The sequence below is a fragment of the Talpa europaea genome, assembly GCF_964194135.1.
Source record: "Talpa europaea genome assembly, chromosome: 3".
NCBI classification, from domain to species: Eukaryota; Metazoa; Chordata; class Mammalia; order Eulipotyphla; family Talpidae; genus Talpa; species Talpa europaea.
The window spans coordinates 29544116-29565667 of NC_140069.1; the positions used below are offsets into that span (position 1 = coordinate 29544116).

General features: G+C 40.8%; 1 protein-coding gene across 1 annotated transcript; it reads right to left on the reverse strand.

The window, feature by feature from the left end:
* Positions 1 to 602: 602 nt before the first annotated feature.
* On the reverse strand, positions 603 to 15844 carry ERICH5 (glutamate rich 5; the record flags this gene model as incomplete). The annotated part of the gene is made up of 3 exons (XM_084230320.1): positions 603 to 715; positions 3471 to 4478; positions 15787 to 15844. 3 exons carry the CDS (start codon positions 15842 to 15844, stop codon positions 603 to 605), a joined length of 1179 nt encoding a protein of 392 aa, XP_084086446.1.
* Between the last annotated feature and the right edge of the window lie 5708 nt (positions 15845 to 21552).

The following is a 21552-nucleotide window of genomic DNA, read 5'->3' on the forward strand; positions in this document are numbered from 1 at the left end:
GTGTCCTTTGAAAACAATTTGTTGACATATTTAATATCCCATGATAAACAATAGTCTTACACTTAAGGTGAAAAAGTAATTAGATGGCATACTTCCTAAGATTCTTAACAGCTTTTCTGTGATAGTAAAGGAATACTAGGCACAGTTGTCCCATTGTTGTTCATTCTTTTCCATCATAATTATTACTGTGTGACTTTATTTTCATGACCGCCCTAAAATTCACTAACTACTTTCTGCAGTCACCTATATCTAAAGGTTTGCACTTTCTTTTTAGGGTCTCTTTTCTATACTGAATGGATCCATTGCCACAATGAAGAAAGCAGCCTCAGACTCTTAAGTTATGAGAGTGTAACAACCCTAGTTGTTATTGTCTCTTGCTATTGTAGTTTTGAAGAGATAGTTATTTCCAAAAGCTAAAAAAAACTGTTTACAGTTTAGTGGTTTTATGGAACAATGTAATTAAGAACATGATCACCACATTCCTTAAGTAAAACATGTAGATATTGAAAGATCAGATCTGTAACCACAAGTTTCACTACCACTTTTCTGTCTTCTGTATTCTGACATGCTGTGTCCATTCACCCTCCTCTCACCGTACCTATCTATGTGGCTGCTGAAAGGTCCATATATTCTCCTGTTTCTTCTTCTTTTGTTTCAGTTCCTTCACTCAATTTCTTGTTCTCCATCTCTGTTTCAACTTTTTCTCCTGTCTCACCTGGAAAAGTAACCAAAGAAGACATTGAGAGGAGATACTCTTAAACATCTAGCATTAATAATAAAGTTCCTCAAAGCTGATTTCCAATGCAATAGCTCTTGCTTTTTACAACTAAGCAATAAGATTCTCCAGTGGTTTCAAGAAAGGTAATTACTCTGGTTCTCTGAATGGCCAAGTCTCTTACTATCTCCCACTCTTTGCATCCTCTCATAAAACATCAGGATATACAACTACCCAAGAAATGCCAATAGAACATGTTGCAAATACAAAGCCTTATTCATATCTAAATCAAAAGGTGATCTAGAGATACTCAGAAACCTCTCATGTTTGGCCATTTTAGTATTTAAAGAAAACAATCATTAAACATTTAAAAATTGAGAACTATTCAACATCTGGACATTACACGTGCAAATCTATCTTCCCAGGAGGTCAGCTTTGGGAACACTGCCCCGCTCTCATGGGTGGAGCCAGGCAGCAGCTGCACCTTTTCACAAGACTGCTCTTTTCACAAGACTGCTCTTTTCACAGAATGGGGCTCCCCATGATATTACACATTTCTCTTGCTTCACCCATTACCATTATCCTAGGCCTGAGAACTTTTGAGTTGGCTGGCCCTGGTCTAACAAATATATACTTTACTGTTTCTCCCTGTTCTCCTTGGAGCACATTTACACACTTTTATTAAAGCACTCACATTCATCGTTTGTGGTGATTTGTTTTCATTCTGCCTTGTTTCCACTATGCAGTGAGTTGCTGGAGAATGGGGACTATCTCTTCCTCCTCCTGCACCCCCAGCACCTAGTCTAAGACTAGGCACTCAAAAACTGCTGCATTAAAACTGGTTCAACTACTATGTAAAGCTTGTGTGGAGGTTCCTCAGACTACTGAAAATGGAGCTCCCATGTGACCCAGCAATTCTACTCCTAGGAATATACCCTAAGGACACAGAAACGAATTTAAAAGGATACCTGTACCCTTATGTTTACTGCAGTACTTTTTACAATTGGTAAGATATGGAAACAACCCAAATGCCCAAAAATAGATGATTGGATCAAGAAGATGTGGCATATATACACAATGGAATACTATTCAGCAATCAAAAAAAGATAAATTCATGCTATTTGCAGCAACGTGGATGGAACTGGAAGGGATTATGCTCAGTGAAATAGGCCAGAAGGAAAAAGAAAAATATCAGATGGTTCCACTTACAGGAGGAAGGTAGGGGAACAAAATAAGGGACATGGAAAAAAATTATAATAAATTAAAAAACAAAACAAAGAGGCAACTACTAATCAGAGACACCCTGCAGGGGAGGGGGAGGCAGAGGGATCAAAACAGGGAAGGGAATGTGTTCTTGCACAGGAGACTATGGCGATGGTGCACAGGTGATTTGGTGACGGGAATTTTGCAGGGACTACACCTGAGAGTAGAAAGCAAGCATTGTAAAAAATGGAAGCACAATGTAAAATATATATAAAATTTGGGCTTCCTTGGTGGTGCAGCAGTTGAGTGCTAGGTTGCGAAGCTGCCCGCAGCCTCTGCAGCACCAGTTCGATTCCTGGCCGCCGGCAAGGGTCCTACATGGCGCGCAGATCTCTCCTGCTGTGCCCGCTGCTCCCCTCAGCAGTATATTTAGTCAGTCTACATGTTCTGTTCCCCACTCTGGCTCTGGTGAATTCTCTCACCCTCCCGTGCTTCTGACTATACCCAGTGCTTGTATAAATAAATAAATAAATCTTTAAAATATATATATATATATAATTTTAAAATTTTTAAAAAGAAATTTAACGCTGAAAAAAAAAACCCAAAAAACTGCTGCATTAATAAGTGAAAGATTTAAGGATGGGTGGGTGAAAGCTTCATTGAATTACACTGTAGCGAAAGTTAATTTTACAAAATGTAAATAACAGCCCCAGAAGAAAATGTTATTTTTTAAAATTATAACTCCAACAAAGAATGGTATAGACACCATTTGTTTTCTACTTATAAAGTACATTTTAAAAACACTATACGCTAAATAAAACAAAAATAAATGTTTAGGCTACAAGACCAAATTAGAGGTTATCAGAAGGAAGGAGGAGGTGGAGGGCTAGTCAGGGAAGAGGTGGCAATTGGATGTGAGGGATAGAACTAAACATTTAGTGTTGAATTTAAATGCAGTGTATATAAGATGTTGATTTATAATGATGTACACTTGGGACATATGTAATGCTATAAACTAATGTTAACTCAATCTTTTTTTAAAAATAAAATTTGCCACGACATACATTTTCTCTAGTCTCATAAAAATAAAAAGGCTATCAGAGAACATTAATTTTCCAAGGATAAGATGGCAAAGATGAAAATTACACTCTAACAACCATTATTTGTGATTTCTGTCATTAGAAAGTCAATAACTCCATTAACCATCTATTCATCTTTACTTTGGATCCTCATATACCATATCTGGGGCCTGAAGAGGCACAAACTCAGGAAATTCAGATGTTTTAACATGTTACATTCAATATTCAATTCCATTCAACAATAAAGCTAGATTAAAAATGTGGACACTGACTATGCTTTAGAAATTATCTGTTGGAAAGAGCTGACCACCTGTTTTCCAGGTATGGAAGCCTTTTTTGGTTTGATTCAAATGAACTTCAACCATCTGAAATTCAGACTTTAATCTCTGTGGCTCAAGCCTCGTTCACCCCTAGAAATGATCTCTTATGGAGCACACCAAAATATCCTGACTCTCTGACTGCATAACTATTACCTTCAATGTGTTGGTCCTCTTCATTGGTATGAATTTCCCTGACCACATCCACAGTTGTTTCTGTTTCTGAAATTTCTACTGGTGGTTCCATGCTTCCAACTACCCCTTCAGGTTGAATTTGCTCCATGTTTCCTGGAACTTCTGAAGTTTTATGGAGCAAATCATTCTTTACAGCTGACTCCATAAAATGTCTTCCTTGCAATATTTCTGGAGAATTTTCTTTGGGAATTGTTTCTAAAAGTTGGGACTGCATATCTTTTCCCATGGTTTCTTGAAGTTGCTGCTCTTCTGCTCCTTCCACAAGTTGACTTCTCTCCAACACCTCTGCAGATTCATTTCCCTTGGCAGCTGCTAGAAATTTGGACTGCTCTTCTTTTCCTAGTTGCTGCTCTTCACTGTTCTCTACAAGCTGATTACTTTGTTCCAGTATTTCTGGAGATTCAGTCTCTTTGGGAACTGTTTCTGGGATTAGAGACTCTTCATCCTGTGCCACTTCATCTTGAGCTTGTAGTTCTCTAGCTGCTTCCAGAGGAGGACTTTTCTCAGCTGTTCCTAGAGGTCTCATCTCTGCAGCACACTGTATGTTCTCAGTGCCTTCCACTGCTCCAGGAGACTCACTCTGTCCTGCTGTCCTCAAAGGCTGACACATGGCTTCTGTTCCAATAGGTTCAATCTCAGCATTTCCCTTTAAAGGCTCCAACTCTGTGACTACTTCCACTGCCTTCTTTTCTTCTGCCCCCTGAGTATCATCTTTGCCACCTGGCTGAGACGGCCCACGCTCTTTGGTTCTCTCTGGAAGCTGAGTGTTCTCTGTGGATCCTGGTTGGGCTACAGCATCCTTTGTCGGGGGCTGTTCACAGAGGGAGTTTACACCATTACCTGTAGATACCACTGAAATCTTGAGCTTCTCTGATGGAGGCCGGCTTTCCCTTTGTGTCTTGCCATAAAAAGTAGATTCTCTTTCCAGTGTGCATGGCTTGGGTTGGGCAATGCAGGACTCATTTACTTCTGTGGTTGAAAAATACATACTTGAAGTTATTTTTTGATCATTCATTTGAAAAGAAAAGAAAAAATACAAATTATCATTTTGGTTTCTATCTTGAGTAATTGTATTGATGTTAAGAAGTACACTTAATAGCACTAAAGAGTCCTGGGTACAAGAGTACAGAATGGCCATGCTGTGACTCCAACATTCCCCAAATCAAATCACTTTACTATCTTCAACTCAAACACCTCGTCTTAAACTTTAAAACTCTGTAGTTTAGGGGTCTCCCTGGTGGCCTAGGGGTTAATTCTCAGCACTTATCACTACTGAGGCCTCAGTTCGATCCAGCCAGGAAGCTAACCCTTCTGGCAGAGCAGACTTCTGTATCGCCTGCTGTTCCCCTCAGCAGTGTATTTTATCAAAATCTGCCTGTTCTGCTCCCCACTCTGTCTCTGGTGATCCTCACACTGTCCTCTCCACCCGCCCCCCACCTCTGGCCTACACCTCAGTCCTTCTCACACCTCCACTTCCAGTCTCACAAAAGTCATTTCCAATCTATAAAGAAATTCATTATGACAATTTATTTAGCTATCACACAAAGGAGGTTCTGGTGATGGTTGCCTTAGGGAGGGGCAAGGAATGTGTCAACACACAAAATTTTACATTTTTAAGAATCTATTATGTTTTCAGACTAAATCAAGTTTCCCCTCCCCAAACCAAAAACTTTGTAAAAATATATGTATCCACATGTAGTGTCAAAAGTGTCCAAGGGCTCTATCAATTTTGCCCTAACTAGAACATGTGTCCCTGTGATTATAGTATTTTCACTCTTGCATACTTTACCTTATTTTACAGCATACATGAAGTAGGCAAATGTCCTCTTCATATCATTTTTCATATCACAGCCTGAAAATAGTTAACCAAGCTGAGAAATACTACAAAGGAAAGTCTCTAATATTTCTTTGGCATAGCCCAAAGGAGCTAAAATAGCTTTAAAATAATCACACAAATCTTAATGTAAATTGTGGACTTTGGGTGATATGGACATGTCAATGTGGATCCTTTGTGACAAATTGTACCTTTCTAGTGGAGGATGTGGTATTGGCACTGATTTCACTACATGAATAAAACTCTACGTGACCATCCTAGAAAAGGTAAAATAATGACACAAAAATAGAGAAAATACTAGAAGAGAATGACACATTCATTTTATAATTTATACTGATTAATATAAATATTGATGGCACTAGACTGAATTTTAAAATGAAAGACTGAATTTTGGAGATAATGGTTCCTAACAAAGACCCATAGTTATTTTTCCTATGTGGAAGAAGAGAGTAATCTGCTCTAAAAGAGGTGATGGAGATCTGTAACCTTGAAAATAACACCTATCACTATCATGTAGTGAACTTAAATCCTGGTACCTCCACTTACTAGTCTTCTTGAGCCCTTTTGTGCCTCCCTTTCATCACTTATAAAGTGGGACAAGAACAGTGACTGTGTGAGGGTTCACAAGTACAGTGACTGCCATCAAGTAAGTGACAATCAGTGTCAGCCACCATTATTATGATGCTTTACCTGATGGCCCTGACAAGCAGATGTGGGTAACAAACAGAAAAGTAAGTGCTTGTCCTAATAACAACACCTTTCTCTGAGACTCTTAAGAAGAATGGTCAGAGCAAGTAAATGAAATGTTTGAAAAACAAATGGCTGTTTCAAAACACTTCTCAAAGGACACAACAATAAAGCCCACAATTACCACAAAAACTTCCTTTTAGGCACTAGATTCTGTATCTTTCAGAACATTTTTATACCTCAATAGCTGAAAGATAAACAATTTTTAGATTCATTTGATCTTCCTCCCTTCTCTTCAGCTGGAGCAGAACATTCCAGACAGTTCTGATTTTGGGTGTGAATCCTCATTCTACCGTCCTCTTATTTTTTTTTTTTTTTAGATTTACTTTTATTTATTTATTCATACAAGAACTGGGGTATAGGCCAGAAGTGCGGTGGGGGTGTGTGTGTGAGAGGATTCACCAGAGACAGAGTGGGGAGCAGAACAGACAGATCTACTGAAATACACTGCTGAGAGGAGCAGCAGGTGAGTCAGGAGAGGTCTGCTGCGCCATGTGGGTTAGCTCCCTGGCCAGGGATCAAACTCATGTTGCAGTGGCTGACCATAGCTTGATAATGCTGAGACTTTAACCCACATACCATCAGGAAGGTCCCTCTACCATTTTCTTCTTTGGGCCATTGAGACATCTGGACCTCAGTTTATCTATAAAATGGGTATGCTGTGCCTGTCTTTCAGGTTTGTTAGAATTGTCTGGTGTGATAATGTATGTAACTCATTGACGTGGAGTCTGATATGAGAAGGTCCTCAGCAAACATGTACACAGTCTGGGGCTATGCAGGTTTCTCACTGCATAGGCATGTCCTGTTGAAGGGGTAAGGGAGAGATGAACTCCTGCCTGTGTGAACCTGCAAAGCTGCATGTGTCAGGGTTGGGGAGTACATCTTCTAATTTCACAAAGTTCTTTTTGGTTTAGCAGTGGCCATGTCAATGAATTATTGCTAACTTAGCAAGAGAAAGAAAGAGCTGCAAAGTTAAAGGGCATAGATAAACAGTTCCCTAAACACTATGAAGTTGCTGTTGATCTATGAAACTGTTGTTACTGTAAGTTTTAGAACACGATTACTAGTAGATCATGAGTAGTGTCCACAATGCAGTCATGATCTGGCCAATTTGAGTGGTGTTAATAAAAACCGGCAGCTTTTATATAAATGTGCTTCCTTCTATTTGTTGGTTTTGATTTTATTTACTCAGCAAATATTCATCAAGTGTTTACTACATGCCAGCTCCAGACTGAGCACAGTGGTTACAGCATTTAAAAAGGAAGCTATGATCCCTGATATTCTAGAGTTTATTTATTTATCTGCAGGAAAATTCAAATAACTCCCTCCCTATAGTTTGGTCCCTATGCATGATCTTGTACCCAAGCATCTTCACACAGTCTGCTCATAAGGTCTTGTGAATCCCCAATATGTGTCCTGGAGGTAGAGGAAGGTACCCGCCATCATTTCTTCTAGCAGTCTAACTGGAAAAGCAGGAGATCTTTTGTTAACAGGAGACACTCTGTACCTAGCCTATATTTTTACATAATAAATATTGTGGCCAGATTAATTGTTTCCACATCCAAATCAACGTTTAAAGATGTGTCTTTTTTCTGAATTCTACATTTTATCAAATCCTACACTGCTCTGGGCCTAATCCTTTGCTGTTTATGATCTCTCTTTATTCTGTTGTAAGTTGATCTATGTACAAATTTGTTGTGACAGCTGAACTAACAGAACCTGGCTGTAAGCACCATTGTGATAAGCGCCCAGAGAATGTAAGTACTAGGCATTATTACAGAAGGGATTAGAACTAGAGCTAACATACCTGAAGCTTTTGAACTCAGTCCATTACCCTAATCAGAAATGAAAAGATTCCCCCCAGCAACGAGAAAACTTGAGGTCAATATTTCCTACCCCATTGCTAAGATATAGTGGACATGCCAAACACCTCACTGGTATGTCTGCTGGGTTTTCTAGAGATCTAATATTTTCCCTTCTCACCAGTCCTAGATTCTTGTAGCTTTTGAACTTTGGGAACCAAGAATCAGCTCCAAGGGGGGAATCCACTCATCTTCCTTTTCATCTTCTTTGCTTTCTTCTCAATTCCATTCTATCACTTTCCAACCATCCAACAAACATTTGTGACACTGCCAATGGTGATATTGTAGTTGGGCTATTTTTTCCTTTTCCCTCATCAAAGTATGTAAAAATACTGTCCTTGTGTGCCTAGGCACAAAAGTTAATCCCCCAGGGTAAGTTCTATCAGTTGGCAGATATTAACAAGGTACTGATGTTTGAGGAGCGGTGAGTGTAAGCAATATCCCATACAATCAATGCATGAAACCATTAGCAAAAAATCCCATAAAAGGTAAAAAAAAAAAAAAAAAGACAAACCAATTTTCTGTTTTGGCAGAACGATCTGAATTGATACATGTAAAATTAGTCTTGTCTGTCACAAAGTAAATGTAATAAAATTTGAAGGTAAACCTACTGTAGACATTGAACTGTAGTGAAACTAGAACATACAGTCATAAGATACTTCTGGAACACTCGATAAGCACATGTAGAGATGCAGGGCTCCTGCCAAGGGAGAAAGCTTGACCTTTAAGAACCAAAGAGCCAGGGCCTCCCCGGTGGCGCAGCGGTTGAGCGCTGGGTTGCGAAGCTGCCAGCAGCCTCTGCAGCGCCGGTTCGATCCCCGGCTGCTCCCCGGCCACAGAGGGGGGGCCCCACATGGTGTGCAGACCTCTCCTGCCGCCCGCTGCTCCCCTCAGCAGTGTACTTCGGTCCTTCTGCCTGTTCTGCTCCCCGCTCTGGCTCTAGTGAGTTCTCTCACCCTCCCGCGCTTCTGACTGTACCCAGTGCATGTATAAACAAATGAATAAAATAAATAAATAAATAAAAAACATGCCTCTATTAAAAAAAAAAAAAAAAGAACCAAAGAGCCAGTCACCAAGCCATGACAAAATGGTTACCTCCTTCATATCTGATTTTCTAGTTCATTTTCTTTGATTTCTTTTATAATCCTATAAGATGAATTCTTACTTCAAAAAAAGCTAGTGTGTGAAATATCACTTTTGAAATTAACAAAGTGTTTGCTATTAAAAAAGACAGTTTCCTGGTCCCTTATTTAGATCTTCTAAATTCCTGCTATGAATGAAACCATCTGGTATTTAATAAAGTAAAAATCAAAATCAACAAGCAACTATAAACCAGAGACACACTCCGGGGGTGAGGTGGGGGGAGGGATTAGGGTCAAAATAAGGGGAGTGGGAATTGTATGGGGAGTTTTCACTCTTAAAAATATGTGCTTTTTAAAAAAAAAAAAAATTCAATCTTCACCCTTAAAGGCAAAGTACTAACATCCTTAAAAAATAAAGAAAACAGTGAACTCTAAAACCTGATGGCAATTCCCAAGGAGGGGTTCAAGGAACATGAACAACAGCAATGATACTGGAGATAAAGAAGGTTCTGAGACCATGATGGTAACATTCCAGACTTTAAGGCTGGCTTGGACAGCCACATTCGGAGATTTTGCCTTGAAACTATTACCTAGAACTACCTACATTTATCACAGCATGATTTGAAGGCTGGCCAAGTTTGAAGCTTTTTATCAGGTTTGGTGAGCCTTTCCGTAACCCCACAGTGCTGGGTTTTTATTTTAAACCTGATATTGTAAAATATTAACATAGAAGTGAAAGTGTACACAGAAGCTGAGATGTGTGGCACCCAGAAGCATGATCTAACAGAACACACTAAAGCTTTGTATAACTGTGTTTGCCTTTTCCTGCATGACTAACAGACCCTCTTCACAATCCAACATTCTCCTTTCTAGGCCCTCCTGGTCCATGTCACCTTCCAGTGAGTTATTCCTGGCTCCTGATTCCTATTCTGCCTCTGCTTTTCCAAGTAGTCATTTCATTCCCCTGAGGCCCTGTCTCTGTCAACCCATCCACTCACCCATCCATACACTCAACACATACATACTGCATTTTTCCTAGGCCCCAGATCCCAAAGGGAAATGGAATTTGAAAAGAATAGGGGTTTCGGAATCACACACACTGGGCTAAAGCCCCAGCTCCATCACTGACTAGTTCTGAGACTTTGAGCAAATGACTTATCCTCACTAGGTTGCAGTTTTCTAGCTGTATTTGGTGATACAAATGTTTACTTTAGAAGGCTTTTGTGGGGATAATATGAGAGGATAGACTAAACTACATGGAACCAAGTAGGTTCTTCTATCTTGTCTCCTTTCTGTTGCTCTATGCCCATGTTTTGTTTTGTTTTTTAAAAGATTTATTTATTTATTTATACAAGTACTGGGTACAGTCAGAGTCACAGGAGGGTGAGAGAATTCACCACAGCCAGGGCGGAGAGTAGAACAGGCAGAGTGACGAAGTATACTGCTGAGGGGAGCAGCGGGCGGCAGGAGAGGTCTGCACGCCATGTGGGACTCTCGCCTGTGGCCAGGGATCGAACAGGAGCTGCAGAGGCTGCAGGCAGCTTCGCAACCCAGCGCTCAACCGCTGTGCCACCGGGGAGGCCCTCTATGCCCATGTTTTGATGTAGCTGCATTAATGTCAGAAAGCCTTCAATTTCAGAGAAATATTTATTGTATTATTGATAAGAGTATAAATTAATACAACCCTTATGGAAACATTTTGGCAGTTATCTCTCAAAATTACAAAAACATACTCTTTGCCCTTGTAATGCCACTTCTGAGAAATTACGCTACATTCATACATACGTACAGTCAAATGATATATGTATAAAGGAATTCATTGTAGCCAAGTTTACAACAGGAAAAGACTGGAAACCAATCAATGTTCCTTAATGGGGGACTGGTTAAATAAATCACACAATGGATTATTTGGTCAGTGTAAAGAAGGAGAAAGAATTTCTCTATATGTCAACACAGAAAGATTTCATTTGAAAAAACAAGGTGAAGAACAGGGGGAATAAGACATTACATTTTGTTGAAAAGGATGGGAGAGGGAAATGCCATTTGCAAAGCATAAAGAAACTTTGTAAAAATATACCCCAAAAATCCTAATAAAAGTATAGGTGTGACTGGAATTAAGCAGCCAATAGGGATGAGGTGGGAAGTATATTTTTCACTGCATATATTTTTCAACTGTCATCAATTTTTTTTAACTTTATGCACAGTTCTTACAGTCCATCTAATTCACTATATATGATCACCAGGCTGAGCACAAAGACTTATTGGGCATTCTCTGTGTGCCAGGCTCTAGAAGGAACACAAAGTCATACAAGACTTAGTCCAGAGTCTTCTAGCACTTAAAAGAAAGAAATTTCATTTATATAATATCTATATGAAAGAAACCCTATAAAATGAAGTTTAAAGTTAATGATGTTTGTTCTTCAATTACAAAGAAAAAATATTTATTCAGTACGGAAATACGGGGAAATTTCATTGTATGAAAATACTGGTATCTCTGCAAAGAACAATTTACATAACTGGGTGAAATTCAAGCCTCATCCTATTGCCTAAGCATTATGGACTCTAAGCAGCTAGTAAGGGTTCAGGTGAGAACAAACACATGATTATAGCTGTCAGTGGAAATGTACACATTCACCTAGAGATGAATTTGTCAATAATTACCATCTGGTTGTTTTGTCTACATAGGTGCTTCAGCTGTAAAATCTCAGGAAGAAGTCTGCCATAAATGATGGCATTTATATTAAGAAACAGCAGAGTAGTGATTACACATATAAGCAGGGGACTGACAGCAGTGGGAGAAAGATTTGGATGCAAAAGCCTAGAGACCCTTGGGTCCATTAAAGTCTGCCCAGTCAACAAAACCTTTGCATTCAGATTCCACCAAGATGCTCAGGACACTGAATAGAATGGAATTTTTTGTTTTTTACATATTCTTTTTTTTTTCAGATTCAATTTTTATTCATAAAATAGCTGGGTTACAGACCAGAGGCAGGGGAGGGTGAGAGGATTCACCAGAGACAGAGCCAGGAGCAGAACAGGCAGACAGATGGAAAGCACCTCTGAGGGGAGGAGCCGGCTCCATAGGAGAGGTCTGCTGCACCATGTGGGAATCTCTCCATCCGGGGAATCGAACCCGCCCTGCAGAGGTTGCTGACAGCTTCACAGTGCTGTGCTCAACCCGCTGTGCCACTGGGGAGGCCCAGAATGGAAATTTTGAACAAAAGATTGCCCTAGTATTCAGAACTTCCACAGACACAAGAAATTCCAGATTCAGTCTTTATCTAACCATCCTTTGGTGGAGGGGAACCTCTTTCCTCACACCTTACAGGGTATTCAGTAAAACTTTATGTTTGACCACCAGGAACCAGGGCCTGTTTTTCATTTTGAATAGCACTGGATAATTATTTACCACCAGAGGTCAGTCTTCACTTTTGTCTCTGTGCACCCCCACACCTCTTTCCCTAACCAGTGGCCTTTGGAGGTAATGGAATGATGGGAACAAGCTTGGTGGGGTTCAGTGTCTGATATAAAAATATGTGAGCAAAGGTCACCGCATACTAGTCGCTTAACAGCTACTTAACCTGTGGCTGTTATCTGACTTAAAGTGGCATGCAGAAAATAAGAACCTCTATTTTTGTGTCATGGGATTTCAGTTGTAAGAGCTCTCAGAGGGGCCTCCCTGGTGGTGCAAGGGGTTAAGTTCAGCACTATGAAGCTGTCAGCAGCTTCTGCAGGAGTTCAAACCCTGGCCACATGGTGCAGCAGACCTCTCCTGTCTCTCCCACTGCTCCCTGCAGCAGTGCATCTCAGTCAGTCTGCCTGTTCTGTTCCACACTATGTCTTTGGTAAATCCTCTCAAGCCCCACACCTCTGGCCTACACCCCAGTTTTTGTATGCATAAATAAATCTTTAAAAAATAATAAAATTATCAGAGATAATCCAGTCCAACCCATTATTTTATGATTCTTTTGTTTGTAGGCTAATAATAAATCATGTATAACAGTTCTTAAGCCAGTGAGAATTTGGGAGCAAATATAAACTTCATATTTTTTGCCTTCTTCCAATCTACTTCTAACTGACTCTAACAGGGAGATTTATTCTAATATTTATTACAAGTTAATATGTCTATATTACATATTACATGTGTATATTTATTAAAATATCATAATTTGGGATTATAATACTTTACCATAATATTAAATGTATTACATTAAAATAAACACTATATTATATTTTATTATATTTCTTTTGCTATTTGCCCAGTTGATGACCACACATCTAATGGGAATCCAGAGAGATTTGAGGCAAAAAAAAAATTTAAATCTAGTTATTATAGGCTGGAATCATAGCACCTGAGTTCACAGCCCAACTTTGACTCTTTCAGAGCCCTGTGACCTTGGGCAAATTATTTACTCTTATCTATAAAATTTTGATCATCATAATACTTTGATATAACATTGTTATAAGGATTAAATGAAGTAATTTATTGGACAATTATGTGCCAGGCATTGTTAGGCACTGGGGTACAGTAAGTTAAGGCATGCACAGGACATTTAACAAACTTGGACTATTTTCATCTAAAGCACACACAGGCTTTGGGCTGTATACAGAATTCAACGAAGTTTTGAGTAGAAGAAATAGGAATGAATTATTTATCAGGCCTCCAAGATCATGATGTTGAAATGTTGATGAACATACAATAGTATCCAATTACAAAAGAGTATTGTCTGATTGAGGATTAGAAGCAAAATACACCTGTTGATTGATTCAATATTGTGGTGAGCAATTTATGCAGTGTATTAATTAATTTTCTATGCTCTAGAACTGGTTGTCAGGCATTTTAATATTCCTTTCAGAATAACACCTATGAGAACTTAAAATGAATGCACTTAGAACTTAGAATGAATGCACAAATAAAACATGAAAGGTGAATGGTTATTGAAATTGATAATAAAACGTTTTTTAAAACATTATTCTTTTCTGAAGAATCCCATTCCTACTTTACCCCTCCTTAAGAGTAACAGTCCCTGAAATATATGTTTTAAAAATCTATTATGATGATTTAGCACTCTGCTTTTTAAACCAAGATGCTACTCTTAGGATACCTGGCCATGGCGGGAGATAGGAGCAGCCAAATTAATAAAATGTTATCTTCTTGAAGTGTCAATTTTCCCTGTTTTTCATATTGAAACTAAAAGTTTTATCATGGAACAAAATAAAAAATCAACCTGATTTCATAAAACATAAAACATCAAAGAAATTGTTGCTTGTACAGGTTTCTTGAGAGCATACTTGGGTACAGAGACTTTTATCTCTTAGATTAGCATGTACTGTACACTGGGGATGGATTTTTCCATTTCTTCACATTGTTGTCATAGACAAGGAATTTGGAATCACTTTTACCTATGGCTTTAATCTTGTTGCTTATTTCAACCTTTTTATTGCTTCCCGAGATGTACTGAACTAGTAATAAATTATCATATACCACAAAAATGACTGCCACACCCCTATTTCTGGCGGGTCCACACTAAGTTTTGACATGGCATTCATGAAAACTGTGTGCTCTTGGTGGAGGTGGTGTGGTAACAGACATCTGAAGAGGTGTGGCTACATACCCCTAAACCATATACATCGTTTAACCATTGTTATCACAATAAAAAAAACAAATAATAAAAACAGAAAGCCTGTGCTCCTTACAACAAAGTCAGAGAGAGAGAGATTTCTGGGTAATTGGGATAACAGGAGGTGCTAAAAGAAGACCTGTGAAGAGGAATTAACAAGAGTATAAAATTCCTACTAAAGTTCGCCTCAAAGAAGACTGTAAACAAGCTTAAAGAAATCTGCTTGACTAACTTCTGAGATTCATCCTAAATGTTAGCCACTCAAAAGTTAAGTGAGTTTAGGGTTTGAAAGGCAATCGTTCTCTAGCTCATTAACCTGCTTTTATTATTTCACAGCATGTGTCACTATCAGAAATGATCTTAATCATTTAACTTGTTTTATTTTCTGTCTCTTCCACCCCCAGCCCACAAAGGTAGGGTACGAGTATCTCTACCATCTCGCCAAGCAGCTGGCTGTTATATAACAGATGCTCAAAAAATACTTGGTGCATTTCTTTAGAAGATTCAGTGATGGCTACATTTTTATCCCATGCAGCTGGACCAAGAAATACTTAACCCAAAGACAGGGGGGACAGCGTCTGACCTCTTCAAACGTGCAGGAACCTCTCTGGTGGAATGAATGCTCTCCGCCATCCTTGGCTCAGCGGCTGAAGCGCTGACAGAAGGGCGAGGGGTCGGTCTTGACAGAAAAACGGGTCTGATGCCTCCCCTCAAGAAACTAACGGTTCCCAGTGAATCGACACCTTTTGAGAACCTGAAATTTCGTAACTTAGGCGACTTACAGGAGCCTATTTGTAAGGACAGGAAATGACTAAATGAAGAGAACGCAGCTTTCGCAAGTTAAGGCCCATTTCACGCCCCGCATCCCACCGCGGACAGGTTCACTCCGGCGTCAGGCCCCCGGCCGAGCCCACCCGGCCCACCGCGGGCTGGGGCAGTCGCCCCGCTCCAGATTCGGGGAGCCGCGGCGCGGCGCTCGGGTGCCGCTCCCATCCTCACAGAGGAGCTCGCCCCCTGCCGGGCCCGGGGGCGCGAGGTGCATCCTTCCGACGCCCTCCCACCGCGCGCTCCTCCCTCACCCAGAGAGCGTCCGGAGGCCCGGGGCGCTGAGGGAAGAGGGGACCCGCTCACCGCTGCGGAGCCTGCTGCCGTCCCCCGCCTTGCGCAGGGCGCTGCTGGAGCAGCCCATCGCCGCGCCGCCGCCGGCAGGGGAGCGCAGCCACCTGTGCCAGCCCCGCGGGCGTGGTCTCCCGAGTCCGGGGTCGGCGCGCACCACACCTGCTGCGCCCAAGTTTCTCCAACTCCGGCCGCCGGACTCCCGCGGGCGCAGGGCGCAAGCGCACAGGGGGCGCACCGGAGGGGGCCGCGCACCCGGAGCGGACGGGGAACGGCGCCAGGTGGAAGAGCAGGGAGGGGAGAGCACGGGCACTGAGGCTAGGAGCCGGAGGAGAGGTGGAGGGTGTGGTAAGGGCAGAGGAGAAACGCCTCTGATGCAGGGATAGGGATGGGGTCCAGCCGACGAGGCGAAGGCGAAGGCGAAGAGGTGGGAGAGCTCACCTGAAACATCACTAAATAGCTGGGGAGGGGAGGAGGCGATCGTGGCCCCTGGCTGTTGATTGGCTGACTAGATTTGCGATGACAGTCTTTCTCTTGCTTAACTTCAGTACAGTTACCACAAGGAAGTTTATTTAACGTTGATATGATACCATTTAATCCACCCTATTCAATTTTGCTCAACTATTCAAACCAGGACAGCACATTACATTAAGCTGGCTTGCTTTTTAGTTTGTTTTAACCGGAAATAATCCCTCAGTCTCTGTCTGTCACGACCTTGACATATCTTGAGAGCAGGCCATTTAGTTTGTAAATCATTTCTCAAAGCGAGTTTGATGTTTCCTCTGGATTGTTTTTAGGCGGTACAGTTTGGGCTGGAATACACTGACGTTATTTGTGTATTCACACCAACGTACATGATGTCCGTTTTTTTCTAACATTGGTGGTAACTTTGATTAGCAAGTTAAGGTATTATCTACCAGGTTTCTCCACTGAAATTATTAACTAAATTTTTCAAAGCCACATTATTCCCCAAAAGATGCTGTAACTCACAGATCAGTTAAAATGTAAATACATAGGTTGAAATTCTCTAAATCTTAATGTTTTCACGCTAAACTGTGCCCAGTTAAGTTCCCAATTTTTCCCCATCAATTAGTTCTTAAGAGTTACCTGGAGTTGCTTACTTTTCCTCAGAGATAATTTTTTAGCCAAATATTAGTCTCATCCATTTTTGTCAAAGGAAGCATTTTATAATCAGATGAACAATAATATTTAGGTGTCCAGTGAACGTCAGGAAGTCTTTCTCGTGAGCCACTCCAGTGCTTGCTCAATAGGCTTAGGAATAAAATGCCTATAGGACAGGATTAGAAGCCAGATAGAGGCTCAACACCCCATGATTCCATTTAACACATGGAGTGATAATTTGCCAGCAGCAAGAACAACCAACTGTAGAACTGTGAAACGGCACCCAAATTTTTAGGGAACCTACAAGTCACCTCATGCAAGATTGACTGGATCTCTTTGGTAACAGTCTTCTTTACTATAATACATAGTCTCTTTACTATGAGACACTAGGTTAGATTTGCTTTCCCTGCAAGGTACCTCTGCCAGAATCATTTAGTGGATAGTATCAAGACATTACACACCCATCAAGGTAGTACATGCAGCATTATATTTTTATCAAAGAACTTGCTTTACTGTGAGACAAGTAAGGGAATAGTTTAGTTTCTATGATGTACTACTACTTCCATATATCTCATCATCCAGTGAAACCTATACGGTGATGAAATGGGACATTAAACAGTTAAATCACCCAAAATAAAACATATCAAGATTAGGGTGCTGCCCATGGTTTGTAGAATGTGCTATTCCCATTACTAGAATATACAGATGAGTCTTGCTCTCCAGGCTTCTTGTTCATTTCCTGAACTACAGAATAAATTCCTTTTCTGCTCAACTGAGATAGTTTACTTAGAAAAGTATCTAGATATATACAAAGCATACCCTACTTCCCCTCCCTGACTGCTCTCTCTCCTAGTATTTACCTATTTTGTCCTATCTTCTAGTCTAACCATGATAAGGCCTGATTATAGCTGACACAGTGATTATTTAAAGATTAATAGTACCTTGATCCATAATTTGTGAGGGCAGTTCATAAATCTTTTTACTGCCAGACTCCCTTTATCATTTTTCTTTGATACTGTTTGTATGTTTTCACACCCATATTTGGATGTCACAAATTATGTATTATTTATTTCTTCATTAAGTAATCAGTGACATTTTCTGATCAGTGTGACATGCAATGTTATTACATTGATTAGATCTGGTTAGAAGCAAAAAAACACTGATGGCTTATACTGTAGTACAACTTTATTAAAGATAAAATTACATGGGGCCTCCCCGGTGGTGCAGCAGTTGAGCGCTGGGTTGCGAAGCTGCCCGCAGCCTTTGCAGCACCGTTTCGATCCCCGGCTGCTCCCCGGCCACTAGAGGAGGGTCCCACATGGCGCGCAGACCTCTCCTGCAGCCCGCTGCTCCCCTCAGCAGTGTACTTCGGTCCTTCTGCCTGCTCTGCTCCCCGCTCTGGCTCTGGTGAATTCTCTCACCCTCCCGCGCTTCTGACTGTACCCAGTGCTTGTATGTATAAATAACTAAACAAATCTTTAAAAAAAAAAAAGATAAAATTACATGGTGGGCTTTTTAAATTATTGAAAATATGTAAAATCTCGTATTTTATGGATACTTAGAAATATAGGAACCCCCTTTTACAATAAAATTTCAAAAACTGACTTTAAGAAATGTAAATTAATAAAAACTTAACTTTTACAAATACTCTTCTGCTTTCTAAAACTGCCATTCCTTCACAGTAAAATAGCAAAAAAAAGTACTCTGGGCTCTTGGTACCCAAGTGTAAAAAAACACAAATAAATGCTTCCATGAATGGAAAATATGATTAAAAAATAGGAGATAGTGTTTCTCTGGTCCACCTATTTTTAATCTCGCACATTATGGAGCATTGCCACTCTGAACAGAGGGGGTACAGGAAAAATATTTCAGATTCTTTATTACTATGGAGGCAGAAAGGCTGGAGATGAATAGGTAGTATTTATTCTCTCTTGTTCTCTAAAGATTAATGATTTTTTGTACAACTGTATGTGTGTTCAGTTAACTGGAAAGTCACCAACATTCACTGAGTTTATAGGGACTTTTCATTTAGATTCACTGTCCCTCTCCTCCCCACCCATGTGGGTTTAATGCCCAGAATGACTCATGAATGTGAAGATTGAGTTAAACAGGTAAGAGCTCCAAATTATTTGTGGACCACTTCCTAATCTGCAGACTAAATAGTAGTTGATAATAATGAATATGATAGTCAGAATTGCTTCACAATAAAGAAATGAAACAGTATACTGAACAATGAATAGCAGTTAAACTTGTATTTGCTGTAAGAGGGAATGCAGGCTATCACTATTAATTCTCATACCAAGTAAAAACCAGAACCACAATAAATGCAGGTGGCTCCAGAGTTCTCAGAAACATGGAACAGTGATTTTGGTGAAGAAAAACCAAGAGAGAGCTTTGTGTTTATTCTGTCTTATGATGTTGCAAAGTCACTCTGAAATCCTACAGAATAGCAACCAGAAAAAAATGGAAGGTAATGTCTTCTTAAAACATACATGTTTTCTGACATTTTAGTATGAATATTTACAAACTTACAAAAAGTCATAGTACATTACTCACATGTCCTCCACTTAAATTCAACAATTAACAGGGGGCCTCCCTTATGGCGCAAGGGGTTAAGCAACGCACTACGAAGCAATTTGCAGCCTCTGTAGCACAAGTTCGATCCCTGGCCGGCCAGGGAGCAACCCACATGGTGCAGCAGACCTCTCCTGACTCACCCGCTGGTCCCCTCAGCAGTGTACTTGGTCAGTCTGCCTGTTCTGTTCCCCAATCTGTCTCTGGTGAATCCTCTCACCCCCGCATTTCTGGCCTGCACCCCGGCTCTTGTATGCATAAATAAATCTTTAAAAAAAAATTCAACAATTAACAACTTTGTGTTAATTCACAAATTAACTGCTGTATTTGCTTTGCCTTTCTGTTTTATCTAGATCTGCTTAATTTAAAAATGAATTGCAGATATCATACATCTCTAGATACACAAACATACACTGGCATTGTTGATCATACTCTATCATATAGAACATTATATGATTTAAAGTAGCTATTTTTAAGAATAGTAATAGCAGTCTTTTAACACCGCCAGCAAACTATGGCCAAAAGACCTGAAATACTATTTAGCTCTCTACAGAATGTTTGCCAAATCCTGCATTAATAAGGTGTGGAGATATTTACAGTCATCTCAAACCACAGGATTTCAAGTCATTTTTAGTATAAGTGCTGCCGAAGCGAGCACTTCAAGCGTCATTTTTGCTTGGGCAATGTTTCTTCCTCTTTAGCACATAGATTTGTGATACTGTGACTGACTTTAGGTGTGAGCAAGTGGCTACAGTGGGGAGGTTGGCAGGGAGGAGTAGGATTGAGAAAGAAAACTAACATCCACTGCACACTTACCCTGTACAGGGCCCTGTGTAAAATGTTTTATACACCATGACATTTACTGTGATCCACACAACTTTGAGGTAGACACTATTCTAGTTATATTGATGGCTTAGAAATTGAGGTTTAGGGGCCTCCCCTGGTGGCGCAGCAGTTGAGTGCTGGGCTGCGAAGCTGCCAGCAGCCTCTGCAGCGCGGTTTGATCCCCGGCCATCGGCAAGGGTCCCACATGGTGCCCAGGCCTCTCCTGCCACGCCCACTGCTCACCTCAGTAGTGTATTTCATTGGTCTGCCTGTTCTGTTCCCCGCTCTGGCTCTGGTGAATTCTCTCACCATCCCACGCTTCTGACTATACCCAGTGCTTGTATAAATAAATAAATCTTTAAAAAAAAAACCAAGAAACTGAGGCTTAGAAAATTTGCCCAAAGTCATGCAAGCATTAAACAGAAAATCAAGAACTTACCTAAGTCTGTCTCCAAAGACTTAACAATGGATTCCGTTAAGAGTCCCTTGAAAGAATTTTCAAATATTTTGTGATCATGATCCAAATACAAAGTGAGTGCTGTGGGCTTCTCTGACTTCTAGTACAAAACTACAGTTAAGATCCAGGGGAGAGAACTTCCCTGGTAGCCAAGGGGTTACAGTGCTATCACCACTATGGCCTGAGTTCGATCCCTGGCCAGGGATATAACCCACATATGGCACAGCAGACCTCTCCCGTCTTTCCCACTGTTTCTTTAGCAGTGTTTGCCTATTCTGGTCCCCAGTTTGTCTCTGGTGAACGCTCTCAGCCCCCCTCACTCCCAGCCCCCACACCTCTGGCCCACACCCCAGTTCTTTTTTTTTTTTTTTAATTTTTTAAAGATTTATTTTTATTTATACAAGCAGTGGGTACAGTCAGAAGTGCGGGAGGGTGAGAGAATTCACCAGAGCCAGAGTGGGGAGCAGAGCAGGCAGAAGGACCGAGGTACACTGCTGAGGGGAGCAGCGGGCTGCAGGAGAGTCTGCGCGCCATGTGGGACCCTCCTCCTGTGGCCAGGGAGCAGCCGGGGATCGAACTGGCACCGCAGCGGCCGCGGGCAGCTTCGCAACCCAGCGCTCAACCGCTGTGCCACCAGGAAGGCCCCACACCCCAGTTCTTTTACCAAAAAAAAAAAAAAAAAAAAAAAGGATCCATGGCAGAAAGCAACTGAGTCTTTTCTTTACAGTACAATGAGGACCAGAAATTTGGTATCACATCATGGAAAACACCTTAAGAAAGTCACCTCAAGTGCTTCAATTATT